Source organism: Erpetoichthys calabaricus, chromosome 4, assembly GCF_900747795.2.
Source record: "Erpetoichthys calabaricus chromosome 4, fErpCal1.3, whole genome shotgun sequence".
NCBI classification, from domain to species: domain Eukaryota; kingdom Metazoa; phylum Chordata; class Cladistia; order Polypteriformes; family Polypteridae; genus Erpetoichthys; species Erpetoichthys calabaricus.
This window is the reverse complement of record NC_041397.2, coordinates 272,021,706-272,038,193: the sequence shown is the minus strand read 5'-3', so window position 1 is coordinate 272,038,193 and position 16,488 is coordinate 272,021,706. Positions and strand designations below refer to the sequence as shown.

Below are 16,488 nucleotides of genomic sequence, written 5' to 3'. Positions count from 1 at the left end.
ACCAATATAACAAATGGACAATTTACTAAATGCTCTTTTTCCTTCTGCCACTGACAGTGGAAGCGTTGTAAATGCAAAATTCAATAAATATTCCTTCAACCTGTAGGTTATAGATGGCATTCAGTAGATCTAATGGCCGCAGATACAGTAATCCCTCCTCGATCGCGGGGGTTACGTTCCAGAACCCCCCGCGAAAGGTGAAAATCCGCCAAGTAGAAACCATATGTTTATATGGCTATTTTTATATTGTCATGCTTGGGTCACAGATTTGCACAGAAACACAGGAAGTTGTAGAGAGACAGGAACGTTCTTCAAACACTGCAAACAAACATTTGTCTCTTTTTCAAAAGTTTAAACTGTGCTCCATGACAAGACAGAGATGACAGTTCCGTCTCACAATTAAAAGAATGCAAACATATCTTCCTCTTCAAAGGAGCGCGCGTCAGAGAGAGAGAGAGAGAAAACAAAGCAAACAGTCAAAAATCAATAGGGCTGTTTGGCTTTTAAGTATGCGAATCACCGCGGCACAAAGCAGTTGAAGGCAGCAGCTCACACCCCCTTCGTCAGGAGCAGAGAAAGAGAGAAACATAAAAACAAACAAATCAAAAATCAATACGTGCCCTTCAAGCTTTTAAGTATGCGAAGCACCGTGCAGCATGTCGCTTCACGAAGCAGCTGCACAGAAGGGAGCAACGTGAAAGCATTTTTAGACGAGCGTCCGTATCATCTAGGTGTGCGAACAGCCCCCCTGCTCACACCCCCTCAGAGAATGTCAGAGCGAGAAAGCAAACAATCAAAAATCAATACGTGCTGTTTGATCTTTTAAGTATGCGAAGCACAGTGCAGGAAGCATATCGCTTGACAAATCAGCCATATGCAAGCCCAGCAAGAAAGAGAGCAATGTGAAGGTAATCTTTCAGCGTTTATTGAGGAGCGGCCATATCCTCTAGGGGTGCAAACAGCCCCCGTGCTTACAATATATTTGAGGAGTTTTATTTAATACGTAATATGCGCTCTGGTTGGGTAGCTTCTCAGCCATCTGCCAATAGCGTCCCTTGTATGAAATCAACTGGGCAAACCAACTGAGGAAGCATATACCAGAAATTAAAAGACCCATTGTCCGCAGAAATCCGCGAACCAGCAAAAAATCTGCGATATATATTTAAATATGCTTACATATAAAATCCGCGATAGAGTGAAGCCGCGAAAGGCGAAGCACGATGTAGCGAGGGATTACTGTACTCTAAAAAAGTAGCTTTGTACACTTTGCTAAGATGCTGCAGTTCTCCTAGTAAGGATTCTGTAAAGTCATGTGGGTATGCAGATACAGTATGTTCACATGAGGAAGTTATGAGATCTATCCATCCATCCATCCATTTTCCAACTCGCTGAATCCAAACACAAGGTCACAGGGGTCTGCTGGAGCCAATCCCAGCCAACACAGGGCACAAGGCAGGAACCAATCCCGGGCAGGGTGCCAACCCACCACAGGTTATGAGATCTTCATCTGACAATTTTCTTCAATTTCAAGATGAGAGCAAACAACTTGCAAACATCTTCCATTGACTTAAAGATGCACAAAACTGTGCGTACGCCAAATTCCATGCACTTCCCCTTTATAAATCACAATGAATGTGAAATTTAAAGCATGTGCCCATGCTTACAGCCCTACCCAGACTCCTCCCAGAATTTCACACATTTGAATATGCAAATCAATATAAATAGCCCTTTCCGTTTATAACGGTGAAAGCAATAATTTCAGTGAATCTGAAATGGAGGCAAGGAAAAACGTACTATTTGTTGGCTTAAGCAGTGGTATAAACAACAAAAAAAAGTTATGGAGTGATACAGCGTGGCAGAGACACATGAAAGTTGTAGTTAAGAAAGTCATTTAGTGCCCGAAATTTGTCAGTTATCAAAGTCGCCATGAAAAGGCGAGTCGCAGCCCATTGTCTGTTTATTCTGTTTCTGACAATATTATAAAAGCTGACCCCTGTGCCAAAGACACATTTCCAGGTGGTGACAGTGCTGCTGTGCCCAGCACATCTTTGGATGCTGGCAGCACACACACCTCTGTCTCCGAAATTTCTGATGGATGTTGTTCGGGAGTCCCAGAAAGCAATAGTGGATACTGTAAGAGATGTGGCCAACGAACTAAGGTATATAAGGGATGTACTATTTGATATTGGCCACAAATTAAATAAATTGGTTAAAAAATAAATGTTGCATCTGATTACCTGTTTTCACATTCTGCTAGTTCCATTCAAACAAAGTTGTCCGGTTTTGCTGATCATCAGGTTCATCATTCCGCATCTCTTCAGCTATGGGCAAACCACGATTGTATGCCATATTATGCAGCATGCTACATGCTTGCACAATGCGGTACACTTTCTGTGGACTATAGAGTAGCACATTAATAAAGTGGAAATTGTTTCTATTTAAATAAGCAAATTCATTCTCTGAAGACACCTTTATAGTGTAGCCTTTGCACTAAGCACCACAATTGATAGATTCTCTGCTATTTGAGGTGACTCAATCTCCTTAAAAAGACTGCTTGCCTATTGCCACACCTGTGGCTGTGCAGAGCTGCCCTTTTTATATGACCTCCCGCTATAGATGATGCAATGCCAGCTTATTCTTTTGGTGATTCATCCCTGCCTGATGTAACTTATCCAGCGCTATTGCAAGAGAAATGTGCATGCAGTTTACCGCTCCAGTTACATTTGAAAAACTGGATGTTACTGCGAATTGCACTTTGATGTTTGCCTGTTCTACCACAGTTTAAGGAAATCTTATATATCTGGATGTCAAGCAGAAAATACTATCCCATATAGCTGGCATGGCATGACTTAGTGATGTTTGTGAAATACTCAATCGGTAAGCAAGTTCACGTTGAAAAGCTCCTGTGGCTAAAAACCTTAGGGTGAACAGAACTTGCAAAGAAGCACTTAGAGCACAATTCCTCAAAGTCTGCCTTTGTAAAGCTAGCGCCAATTCAACGTACAGATCCAAGAGGATAGCTCTTGGAAATCAAAATCAACTTAGAAGTCAGTCATCATCATCATATATAAATATGCGCTCTCTTCTAATTCTTCCATTTGCGATGTCTTCTAACAACACCAAAGCAGCTATGGTAATTGGAAAAGTTTGGCCATTTCCTGCACCATTGTTACAGAATGATTACAATTAAGTGAATTAAGTTTGTAAATTATATGTAATTAATTTCAGTGTATTTGATAAAGCCCATGTCATGGATGCAATTATGAAAAAGAAGGGAAACAACACAGAAACAGTAGTACTGCTTTGATGCTGGGTGCCATCCGATTGAAAAACCAAGCAGAAAAGTGCATGCATAAGGTGTGAGGTTGCTGTGAAAATGTGCATGGCTTTACGCCAAGTTAAGTTTTTATAATAATTGTTTGCATTTATATAGTGCTTTTCTCACTACTCAAAGCGCTCAGCAATTGTAGGTTAAGGGCCTTGCTGAAGGGCCCAACAGAGCAGAATCCCTTTTGGCATTTACGGGATTTGAACCGGCAACCTTCCGATTGCCAGTGCATATCCCTAACCTCAGAGCCACCACTCCGCCCTTGAAGCAAGCATGGAAACGCTGGGCTGCAACTAGTATTTCTAAAATAAAAACAAAAAATAGTTAAAAGAGTGGAAGTTTTAGGGTGGATGTTGACTTTTGTCCACAGGGGAATATGAGGGTGGATGTCAACTTGGGAAATAATCAGTTGTAAATGTCAAAAAAACTTGCTATTACAGTAAAGATAATATTAGAGTTGTTGACTTGATGTTTAATCCCTGCACGTGCATGAGTAGTGAAGAGCAAATAATGACAAAAATGACAAATGCGCAAAGCAAAATACTCAGTGGATGACACTTTGCATATTATCACTGAATTGGGCTCTGACTTATCGGACTTAGATTTTGGTGCAAGTTATCTTTAGATCGAGATTGAAAATGAAAGTAAGGTACAGTCATTAGCTGATCGGTCCTCCTCTGATCGTGGTGCTGAATATACACATGTAGGTGATGAGTCTATGGCAATGTTTGCCAGGGAGGACCGCCATTTATAATGACAAGAGGTACAAACCAGATTGCATTGCGCTGCAACCATCGCCGCCACTGCTAGAGTTGGAAATATCTGTGGATTTGTCCATCTGTAATGAGAAGTACTTGCTCTTAATATTTTCAAGAACTTGTGTTTGAACATCTTCTGCAATATCGCTTATTCTTCTTTATATCGTATTATTGGAGAGAGGTATTGTTTTGAGCTTGTCAGCCTCTTTTCACCAACCATTATTTGCACTATACCAACAGGTGTTGGTAAAATCAGATTTTCAACAATTGTGTGTGGCTTACTAGCTTTTGCAATGCAAAATGCAACTCGATAACTTGCTAGGAATGCTTTTTCATTACTGGTGATTGCCGAAGTAAAAATGGCTTGCTCCTTGTGGAGGTAGTTTAACTTTCTTTCAAAGAATTCCACGGAGCTTTTTGTCTGAATGTTTGGTATTTAAATGTCAAATTAAGTTTGATGGCATCATACTTTCTTTTGACAACACTTCTTGACAAAATACACACTTTTTTATTATTTGAATGTTATTCTTTTTAAGCCTGCATGTGCTGGGTTCAAGTCCAAGGGTCTGTTAATGCCATTTTTATTAGAGAGCCCAGATTCAGCCAGTTCTTAGTATTGGCCCTGTATTTTAGTTTCACAGTGTCCCAGCCCAGTTAAATGTGTGACCGGTGGAACTTGTATGTGTGTAAATCAGATATCATGGGACCTTCTGACGGAATTGTGATGTTACTATATACGTCTTACGAGTCTTTTAGATGTTTGTCCCACGTACACTGCTGGGCATGCACTTATATATAAACCATATTTTTCTAAAAAATTTAAAATATAACTGCAACTGAAATACTTGTTTTGAGAGATTGTTTAGGTGCAAGAGACTAAAAATGTTTCTGAGAAGGGGCTACAACTCCCAAAAACAGTATAAATTTGCAGTGCTATGGGATATGCAATTTAAACTTGGTACAATGATAGCTGACAATTTGTTACTCAAAAGAAAACTGATTCCATGATTATGCATCATAATATGTCTTGGTTATGTATAGTAAAATCCAGTTTTGTGGAGAGAAATTCCTAAAATGCCTAATTTGTTGTGTTTTATTTAAGTGATACTGAGGTGAAACAAAGATTTTTATTAATTTCTCTTTTAAATAATGGAAGTGTTATACCCACTACTTGTCAGGCCTCTGAAGCTCTTTTATTACATAAGCATTATAATAGCTGCTTATTTGGGTTATATAATTTAAACACAATAATGCCAAAAAACTCTTAGGGCATAAGAGGTTAATTATATTTTTTTTACTTTGATGTTAGTGCTACAAAGTGCCTGGTTATTGATTTCTACTTTGGACAATGACCTCTATGAATCAGGAGTTAAAGAATTTATATTTAAGTTTTACATTATTGAAGTTATCTTACAGCAAAACTTCTAAAAACTTTATGTATTTAGATAGATAGATAGATAGATAGATAGATAGATAGATAGATAGATAGATAGATAGATAGATAGATAGATAGATAGATAGATAGATAGATAGACAGACAGATAGAACTTTATTTGTCGCAATTGAGAAATTTACCTTTCTACAGAAGCTCAATAAATAAATATAATAACAAAAAATACTAACCACCTTCAAATACAAAGCAGAATTACTAAAAAAGAAAGAAAACTTCAGACATGGCTAAAGATAAAAACAGCAATCATAGTTACAGTGAGGCCTTATAAAGACACACTTCCGCTAAAAGGCTAAATGTTCTAAATGCTAGCATCTCTGGCAACCACAGAGTTATAAAAAAGGAAAGGATGACCCTACACACATTGAAGAAGAGCAGTCTCCTAATAAAAAAGAATCTGATTTCCCTGTTCTTATACAGAATAGTTCCTCAGTTTAACCTGTCACTGATGTGGATCCCCAAGTACTCGTAGAGCATTCACACACTAAATAGTGATCACATTTTTGAGGCTCTTTGGTGCTGCCAAGTTCAATAACCAGTTCCCTCGTTTTACTGATGTTAAGTTACAGACAATTTGTTCTGCACCAAGAAACAAAGTCCTTCACCTTGTAATTAAACATCATTAGTGCAGAATCATTTAAGAATTTCTGCAGGTGACATGACCTGGCATTCCATGTATTAGGTGAAGAGTAAAGGAGACAGGACTGTTCCTTGTTTTATTCCAGTGTTGTTCGGATCCACATCAGAGACACAATCCTTGAGCCTTACAATCTGCAGTCTGTCTGACAGGTAGTCCATTATTCAGGACACCATAGGCTCATCCACCTGCATGTACTGTATCTAAGCTTATTCCTTAATAGGAATGACTTTTTAGCATTGATGGCACTGGAGAAATCAAAAAAACTAATATTCGCATTGTGTTCAGCTTTGGTCAGATGGGAATAAGCTTTATAGAGCATATATATATTTGCATCTTCCAGTCCAGTCTAGGCAAACTAGAGTGGGCCCAAGTGGTCTTTCAGAAGAGGACTCCTATAGTATAAGACCAGCCTCATGAAGGTCTTTATAATGTGGGACATAAGGACTACTGGTCCGTAGTCATTAGGTGAAGAGGTATTTGACTTAAGAACTTGAACAATACAGGATGTTTTCTGAGGCGCTGACACTTTCTCAAGCCCTAGAGACAGACTGATAAGGTACCAGAGAATACCACAACGTTGGACAACTCAGGTCTTAAGAACTCGAGAACTAACTGCATCTGGTTCCATGGCCTTTTGTGTATGTGGCCTTCACAGTTGTCTCCTCACTTGGTTATTAGTTAGTTATGTACTTCATACTGATGGTAAGTGGTCGACTCATCATTGGCCATTCCATTTGAAGTGGTAGTAGCTGTTTCATGCAGTAGGAAAGGTGTGGGAAGACTGTGCATTGGAAGAAGATGGTTGTGAAAGAAGAGAAAACCTATTAAAAATGTGTTCAGGGTGAGCTTTGTTCATACTACCTTCTATTACATGAGCACCCATCCAGTAATTATATCAATAAAATCCAGCAGCTCTTAAAGTACAACATGACTAATATCTTCTTTTTACTTTACTTCTCTACAGGATTTGCTTCCCATCATTGTTTGTGATGATTTTGCACAAAAAACAGGTAGAGTGCATATATGTATGTTATAGTTTTACACACATTAAACACATATTTTAACTGTACATTTTGAAATTGGGAGGTTCAGTGGCAAGTTTTGCTGCTTCATCTCAAGCATGCTGATTTCAGTCTCTGACCCAGTCATTGCTGGTTGGAATCTGCGTATGTTACCTTTGGCTAGACTGGCATCCACCCCATCAGTATGTGAGTATACCTTGCAAATGAATGGCATGACATCTAGAGTTAGATTTTACCTTCTATAGGTTGTTTGGTTTCCTGAAATGGAGATAATTATTAGAAAATAAATTAATGGATAGTCAATTAGAAAAACATGCAGTGGATTTAAATCACAAACTTGCTGGTTTAATTTCTGTCTAACTACAAATAACTAACCCTAACTGTGGCACAATTGTGCTTTTTTTTAGGCATCCCGAGACTCTGAACCGTGGTCTACATAAGGAAAGCAAAAAAAGAAAAAAAAATAACAAGAAGAACAGACAAAAAAAATCCACCTGTAGATTCTTCAGCAGCATGTTACAAGCAAAGGGTCACACTGGCTGAAACCAGGAAGTGGGTGTGTGAAATGTTACTATAGAGCGTCAAGTCATTATTTAAGGTTTAATCAACAGACATTCAGAACCCAAGGTCTTCAGTAAAGAGTATGTTTAGTACATTTTTTACCTTTTGTTTAGTACATTTAATATTGAAGATTTTTTGTTCCCCCTCCCATTTAGAACTTATAGTCCTTGGCTTCTTTGAGTTTCAGGGATAGCTTTACTCTGAGTGTTTAAGCCTGTTTTGGAATTACAGGCCTTTCTGCAGCTTTCCATCATATTCAAAGAAAGACAGAACTTTGGTTTACTCCACTGACATAAGTGGCCTAGAGCAGAAACTTGGCAGAGATTTAAATTGTGAAGAATGGAAACTATTTACAGACTCATTTGAAAGAAGCCTAAAAGGAGCGACTCCATTGTTTTCTCAGTGAGTGGGAGAGCAGAGTCAAGAATTAATATTGGGTTGAGACATAATGGCCAGCTAGAAAAAAACTACACATTGGTATGAAGAAAATATCATTAGACCTAGCTTGGTAGATCTAGATAAAGTACAGCTACCACCATTTCATATCAAGCTTACTTTAAAGAAGCAGTTTGTCAAAGCTCCATCAAAAGATGGAGCCAGTTGTATATGTTTGTGCTGAGAATTTCTGGATTGTCTTAAGCTAAATTAAAAGAGGGAATTTTTGCTTGACCTGATATTAGAAAACTGATTTTTGATGTAGAATTTGATTGTGTGATAAACAACCTGGAGCAAGAGGCTTGGGTATCATTCAAAGAAGCAATTTTTAATGTTTTTATGCAACAATAAAGATTCATATTATAAAGAACTGTGAAATTGTGAAAAATGCATTAGTTAAATTTAAAGAATTGGGTTGCAATACGAGTCTCAAAGTTAATTTTTTGGATTTGTATTTGGAATTTTTCCCAGAAAAGTTTGAAACAGTGAGTAAAGATCAGGTTGAAAGATTCCTTCAGGCTATAAAGGAGATGGTAAGAAGGTACCAGAGACATTGGGATGTCAGCATGATGATGGACTACTGCTGGATAATTCATAGGGACATACCAGAAAAATTGACTTATGATGGACCAACAAAGTTTAGGATCAAAAAAACTAAGAAGTGACAAAAACTAAGAACTTACTGTATATATAAATCAATAAATATGTATTGTTTTCTTTGCATGTATGTTTAAAAATTACAGATTAAAATATTTACTCAATGTTAAATTGGATTAGAACAATATTGTATACGTAAATAAACTATGTTTTTTGTTAAATGTTAATTTTTTTTAAATTTTGTACTTAAATGTGATGTGATGGAAACCTAATTATATTTTTTATAGTGTTCATGGATGCAAATAAAAATAACTATTCATAATTTAAACTATTTTTAATTAGTTTAATTTTACAGTCCTATGTAGTTTCTGTTGGTGAGTCACTGTTTGCGGGGGAAAGAATATAAACAATATTTAGAATGATGGAACATAGATGAATTCAATGTATGGGTTACAAATTTTAGATTTAATTGTAATCTTTACACCATTCCACATCACATAGCCCCCTTCCTGTATTTTTGAACTCTGTAGTGGTTCTATTTCTGATTGTATGCAATGAAGTCCATCTAGCATTATAACAGCATCAGGATTATCAGGTTTAAGCCTGCACTCGCTATGATAGCTGACAGTTTATCTAAGTCATTTCAAAACAATCAAATGTTTCTGATTATGGTGGGCCAGTTTTGAATCTTTTACTCTTTACTTTTATTGGCATCCTGTGTCTTCACCCTCTGTTTAGACCAGGGGTCTGCAACCTTCACTATCAAAAGAGCCATTTTGCTCCCTCTTCCTCCAAAGAAAAATAGTCTGGAGCCGCAAAACATAACACAGCTTATAAACTTTTAAAAGTTTTAATCTTTTTTTTAGATTTTACATGTTACAACCACGGAATACAACAAACAGAAGTGCAGTGTGCATGTGTAGGCCTACTTTGAAATAAATTTAACTGAACTCTGCAGGCCTATAGTCCTTCCTATACCTGTATAAAATTAAAATAAAAACTAGCCCACTTTAATATAAATAAAACATTTAGCTGTAGCTTAGCAGCTTTAAAAAAGTAAACATAAAATTCCATTTCAGTGTGCTGAATCAACTGAAGCACCTGAACATACAAAAAAACCTACATCAGCTCCGGGTCTGAAATGAATGTTTTTTTTTTTTTTTTTTAAATATTAGCCTATTAAATGCTATTGTTCTCACCTGTTTAATGTGACTTCTGTTTCTGAAGTTCGCTGCAGATCATCTCTAGCACTTTGAGCTACTTTTTGTATGAAAATGTGCTATATAAATAAATGTTGTTGTTGTTCTATGTCGGGGCTATACGATGTGACTTTGACCTTCACACAGGACTGCAGGCTCATGTGTGAGGTGGGAGAGATATTTGGACTTTATGAAGTTCATTCTTGAGAAAACTTGCTCACATAAGTATGTTGAGCCAAAGATGGACAGGACTCCAAATGCATATTTTTTCATGTTCATATATGTTTCGGGAATGGCACTCCATGTATTGAAAACAAGTTTGTCGGGTTTGGGGAGGTTTTCAATATCAGTCCATTTGTGCTCTTTAGCGAGAGTAGCCTTCTGACGGGCTTCTTCTTCAAGATCCGCTGTCAGGCATTTGAACTTGGACACCCATTAATCTTTATCCGCTATGCGGCCAGCTCAATTTCTAGATCGGGCTTACTTACTCACTCCTGTGAATGCGGATGTGTTCAGCAGGGATGGGTCGATGTCCAGGGAAGGAGAGAGTGTTTTTTTTCTTTCTGAACTCACTGAATCTTTCTCTAAATGCAACTTGCATTGCAATAATTGTACGGTGGAAATAATCACAATTTATGTGAATGTTCACTGCTTTGAACTCTCTCAGGGAGGGGAAGTGAGAGAGTGTACCTTTCTGTACATCTCTGGCAAACACTGTCATCATGCGCTCAAATACCAAAACATTTAAAGTCAGAGAATAGATGCTGTGATATTTTTATGAACGATTCTTTCATGTATTCTCCGTCTGTGAACGGCTTACCCCTCCTTACGATCTCTTGAACTGCCACAAAACTAGCAGCTGTAGTTGATTGTGGAGAAGTGATCCACTTTTTGAAAGTATGTTTGCTCTGTTCAGCTTTCCGTTGCAGTTCCGAAATTGCTCTCTTTCGCTCATCTTCACTTGGGTATTTTTCAGTGAATGCTGAGTGCTTGTTTCGAAAATGTCTTTCAACGTTACATTTTTTGTTGTTCGATCATTTATCGCCACATATTAAGCACACCGGTAAGCCAGCGTCGTTGGCGGTGAAGGCAAATGCTTCTGTCCACGCAGAATTAAACTCTCTGTTCTCTTCTGGGATTTTTCATTTTTGGGATTTATTCATGGTTAGTGCAGGGGTCGCACACTCCAGAAGCCACCTGCAGGTAAAGGCGAGGGCTATAGACGTAGATGTGACGCATATTTTAGTTGACAAATTATAAATAAAAATAAAAATTAGATGTTAAAGTGTATAACAGTAGTAGTAGTAAATAAACATTATATATATTACATATATTATATACAAATTAAATTAAGAAATTGCCGTTATTCATTTTCATGTTTTTTTTTTTTTTGTCAAGGCCAAAAGGAGCCATTACAAGGAGGCTGAAGAGCCGCATGCGGCTCCAGAGCCGCGGGTTGCCGACCCCTGGTTTAGACAAACAGCTTCTTCAGTAGACTCTCAGGAGAGCAGAGTTAGCAGCTAATTACAAGAATATTAGTTTCTCAGTGTCTCTTACATTTTCAGATGTTGCAGATGTAAGATAGCCTTCAAACCATCTATGCTTTCCCTGTGACCTCTCCCAAGTGCAGAGCTTATCTGAAAGGCAGTTAAGATGAGACATGGGCCAAATTTGTGGTGACAGCAGCAAATTATTTGTAAATTTAAAGTCTATTCTGCGCAATTTCCAGTGTCTAATTTTGTTGACAAGACAGATGCTTCATTAAATCTAGTCCTAACATTAATTGAAACAATAACTAGTAAAAATACAAAAAAGTAGATAGAACATGGAGCTTCGGTAATCTGCATCTAGTTTTTTTCACTGTGGACAGTGTTATTAATTGTGACTTCCTGAAACTCTCATCAGACATACAAAACATTTAAAACCACAGTTTCCTCTTATGAGCTGGACTTTTGGCAGGCAACTACAAAAAGTAACACTTCTTACTTTTTAAAGCTGTATTATTTTCCAGATCAAAGTAAGACACTTGTTTCACCATGAAAGACAATAATGATTCTCACACCATGTAGGATGTTCTTTTATGTTTCTTTGACAGTCATCATTCCAGAGAGAGTTTTCTTAGTTGAAGGTAAGGGACAATCAGTACTTTCAAAAATTATAATGTTCTTGTATTATTTGTTTAAAATGTTTTTTACATTATAAAGAAACATTTTATGCTTTATGTGAGGGCAATGTGTCGTTATTGAAAAAATGCAGTATGCATTGTAAAATATGGTCTTTATTGATCAGTTGCAGTCTGAAGATAGATAGAGTTGTTTGTATATATACAGTGAGTAATTATATGACCTGTACTAAGTGGAAATACTAAAAATTAAAGTTTCAGTGTCTCAGTAGCACAGATGAGTGAAATTTTGAAATTGTTTAATCTAGTTTGGAAGTTTGACTTTTTTCATTTCAACCAGTCCCATAAATATAGCACTGCTACAGCGGGATACAAGTGATAAATAGGATTAGCTGTCTAAAACATACTCCTGCCCAAATAAATCAAAAGTGAGAAGTAGCATAAAATAAAGATTAACAGACACTTATCACTGTTCCTATGATTGGTGTGTAGTAAACAGGTGTGCAGGTTAGCTGCCTTTATGATTGACGCCTGCCTCAGCACCACTGGTTTTTAACATTTTTTTGTGTCTGTTTAGAGGGGAGGATAGAGATTTTGGTGGAATTGGGGGACACGAGGGAAAATGGCATTTTTTTCCAACAGCAGAAAGTGGATTGTGTTGAGGAGGAATAATTTTGGCAGTGGTAGGAGCGAGGATGGAGTTTTTTTGAATGAAGGAGATTGACAGTTTTGTCAGAGACAGAAGGAAAGAATTTAATTGGTGGGAAGACAAAGCTTTGTTATAGTGAGGAGAATAAGCAGAGGACACCATATGGTTGCCCATTATCCTGGCCTCCTACATCGACATCTGCTGCTGCATTACAATGATTATTGTAGAGCAGGGTCAAAATGGAAGGGCAGACAGCATAACTTTGGTGAGCTTGCTTTAGCACTGTGCTTCACACTGATGTAAAGTTAGTCCATAGCTCCCCATGTTTATAATTTTTTCTTTTGCTTTAAGTAGAGAATTTTTGACATTGTTTTATTTTTTTGGATATTGAGTTTTGCCCAAGGTTTTGTTTCTTGTTTATGGCACATATTAAGATTATCGTTTATAGATTTGCTCTCTGACATTTTTGTGTATAACATCCTGAATTCGTAGTGTATCTGTTAAATTGACTTTAGACTTGTTACAAAAAAGTCTATCATAATGCCTGTTTTTTGGTTCGGTTTTCTGTTGTTTTCTGTGGTGAGTCTTGTTTTACAGAATGATGTGTCATGCAACACATTGTAGGAGAGCTGTTACCTTAGCGCTCTTACATTCTTGCTCTTGCCACTTATAGAACAGTAAGCCAGCACACACCAGACATACATGCTACTGTGCTACAGAACATCTTTTTTCAAATCTAAGTTACACATGTCAATGATGCTCCTCTGCAAGCACTAGTTTCTCTTGCAAAATGTGTCTCACAATAATGGAAAGACCTTTTGGTTACCTCCTAACTGTAGATGATCTCAAACCCTTCAGTCTTGTTATACAACTTTCCTGACTGTCTTTAAATAAATCTGATTAAAGTGTTCCAAGAGTCCATTCGTTAGAATGTAATTAGTAAACAATGTAACAAAGGCGTTATATAGGCTGGTGTCCAGGGCTCAATGCCCTACAGCCAGCAAAGACACATCGGTCCAAGCGACACATCCTGTGAGGGCAGCTCATCCCCGAAGTGGGTCCTACTACGTACCCAGGGTTCAAGCCGGAACCCTGGAACGCACCACTTTGGCACACCCTCCGAGGTCGTCATGCCCCTCTGGTCTGCGCCACTCGCGCCTCCGTAGCCCCCGCCAGCCGTGGGGCCACCCCATTGTCAGCTAAGAGTCCTCCGGTATAGCGGCCCGTCCCGGGAGGGCAGGTCCCCAATGAAGCAGGTCCTACTGTGTGTCAGGGTTCTGGTCCTGCAACTTAAAGAGAAACAGGGACAGAGCCGTTGCCTGGACACCACCTCATGGCGTCCCTCTGTGCCACGCACTGGCAACGCTCCACCTTCCGACCGGTACCCCCAGACTTGCCTTTTTGGCACCCCCTTCTGATGGAGCAGCCGATGGGACCGCTTTCTCTCCTGCCATCTCCGCTGACGTTGAGGTTCCCCTCTGCCTCCGCAGAGAGCGGCCCTTCTCTGGACGTGCGCACCCAGCAGCACGTCCCTTCCTATCGGAGGAACCGGCATTCACCCCTCGATTCCTCCTGTCACTCTTGGACGCCCTGACGGTTTGGGTCTGCGCATGAGAAACGCACAGATCCACTACCGTCTGCATCCATGCAGAACGACGGGAGACTGCCGCAGGCTCTGGGCGTCGGGCGCTAAGACCCAGGGCACTCATCAGCCCCTGTCCTGCATGCCCTCTCAATCTTTCTCCCCTCACCTCACTCACAGCCTTCACGGCCGCCTCCGCTGTTGAAGACCCATCTACTTGGTTCCGTTCATCAATGTCACGGGCCCCTTCGGTTGGATCTCCCTTATGCTTTACGGGGTCGGTTTCACTCACCTTCCCCACCGTACAGCTCCGGCCAAAGGATCCAGCGACGCACCCTTCCTCCGCAGCATGCAGCGTCTGTAATGATGCGCCCGCCTTCCCCTCCAGCTCCTGCAGATCCGCACGGAGCGTACTGAGCATCTGCAACAGTGGCGCTGCGGCCTGAAGGAACTCCTCCAGTGCACGCAGCACTACAGGCAAGGACAGGAAGTCAGCCGACGGTAAGCCTACCTCTCTGTCAGCTTCATGCTTCGACTGCTTCCTGTGGGCCTTTTCCTCCAGCCCAATCGGGTCTCCCCCCGGCACGAGACGATCATTCCTTGGTCCCGCCTCCATCCAAACATCGGCGGGCACACAAGACACACTGCCCAATCCTGTGCCTGTCACGGGGAGGGACATCCAGTCCGCGGCCATTTTGGCTCTTCTCCTCCTGGTGCGGTGACGAGCTCTTTGGGTTGCAGCGTCTCCCTCTCTGCAGCCCCAGCTGCTGCTGCCACCTCAGGAAAGCCCCGCAGAGCAGCACGAGTCTGCCACCGACAAGGATCCGGCAGCCCCTGCCTGCTAAACACAAAACACACGTGGCTCCGCAGGGCCGGTTGCCGGCAAGCAGGAAACTTACCTCCCGGGTCCCGTCTGTCCGGGGAAACATCCCCAGCGTGGCCTCCTTTGACACCGCGCCGTCCCGGGCGCCTTCAGCGACAGCACACACTCCCTGGAGCCCGCTGCACTCAGGTAAGGCTCGTTGCTTTTCCGCCGCACCAGAAGAGAACCTTGTGACTGCGGTCCGTTAACGGTCCGTGGGGTGAGACTTTCTCACCGGGCTGTGGGCACGCCGCTCCTGCGGCACGTGGGTGGGCTCCCCTGCTGCGCCGGGCCGTCCACAACATTCTTTTTAGAAACAGGTCCCCGCCTTCTATCAGGCGGAGCATCCTGCTGGCTACGCCAGTGTGGAACGAGCCCCGGACACAGACAGGCAGACATGTTTTTAAGCACCACCACACATTTATTTACACAGTCCTATTTACAATTCTTGTGCCACAAACCCCAGTCTCCCCCAAAGTCCAGGCCAACCACACTATGCCACTTCTTCGGACCGCCTCCTTCTCTCTCTTCTCTGACCTCGTCCTTCTTCCACCCGACTCCAGCCTCGAATGAAGGGAGGCGGCCCCTTTTATCTCCACCCAGATGTGCTCCAGGTGTGCACCGGCAATCTCCAACGGACATGCCCCAGTGTGGCGGAAGTGCCGGCTGTCTCCCCGGAAGCACTCCGGGTGTCCCCTCTCTTCTTCCCCCCAGCACTTCCTGGTGTGGTGGAAGTGCTGGGGTCCAGGTTCCTCCAGGCATGGGGATGCCCCCTGGCGGTGACCACGGGCCCCTACAGAGGTTGAGCTTCCAAGCCCTGTACCCGTGGCCCCCAATACAACCAGGGTGGTTGCCCCCTCGTGGTCTGGAGGAGGCATGAGCCCTCCTCCTGTCTTCCTGGGCGTCCCGGCCGGGTATGAACCCCAGCCGGGTGCCACACACTATTTATTATAACTGATCGATGTTTCAGCATCAAATGATCATTGATCATTGTGTGTATGACTTTCACCTCTAGTCTATATGGTTAAAATGGAACAGGCAACTGCAAATGCTAAAAGCACTGCTCTACAACTGTAGTTACCTCATACAGGCTTTTTGGAAAGAGGTTGCTTACATCTCCACCTGCAGTATTTTTTCCATGACCAGCTACCCCTTTCTTAACTGAGTGCTTTGGCCATTCTCTTGGTGGCAACCTGGTCAGTTTCTCAATTGCCATTACAGTAGCTTTTCTGAAAAGCATGCTGTTGTCAATAAAGTGTCTTCCAGCACAGGCCTCTGAGGTC

The 16,488-nt window shown here is 41.0% G+C and overlaps 1 protein-coding gene across 3 annotated transcripts in view; it reads left to right on the top strand.

The window, feature by feature from the left end:
• The window catches only part of LOC114650893 (uncharacterized), a 31,528-nt gene extending 22,448 nt beyond the window's left edge, over positions 1-9,080 (top strand). For 2 of the 3 annotated variants that reach the window (XM_051926815.1, XM_051926816.1), the window contains exon 5: positions 7,606-9,080. In XM_051926815.1, coding sequence (XP_051782775.1) covers positions 7,606-7,741 — 136 coding nt within the window. In that variant the 3' untranslated portion in view covers positions 7,742-9,080. Of the gene's footprint in view, positions 1-7,140; positions 7,187-7,605 lie in introns of all 3 variants that reach the window. The other variant, XM_028800803.2, reaches the window with a different exon arrangement.
• Positions 9,081-16,488: the final 7,408 nt, after the last annotated feature.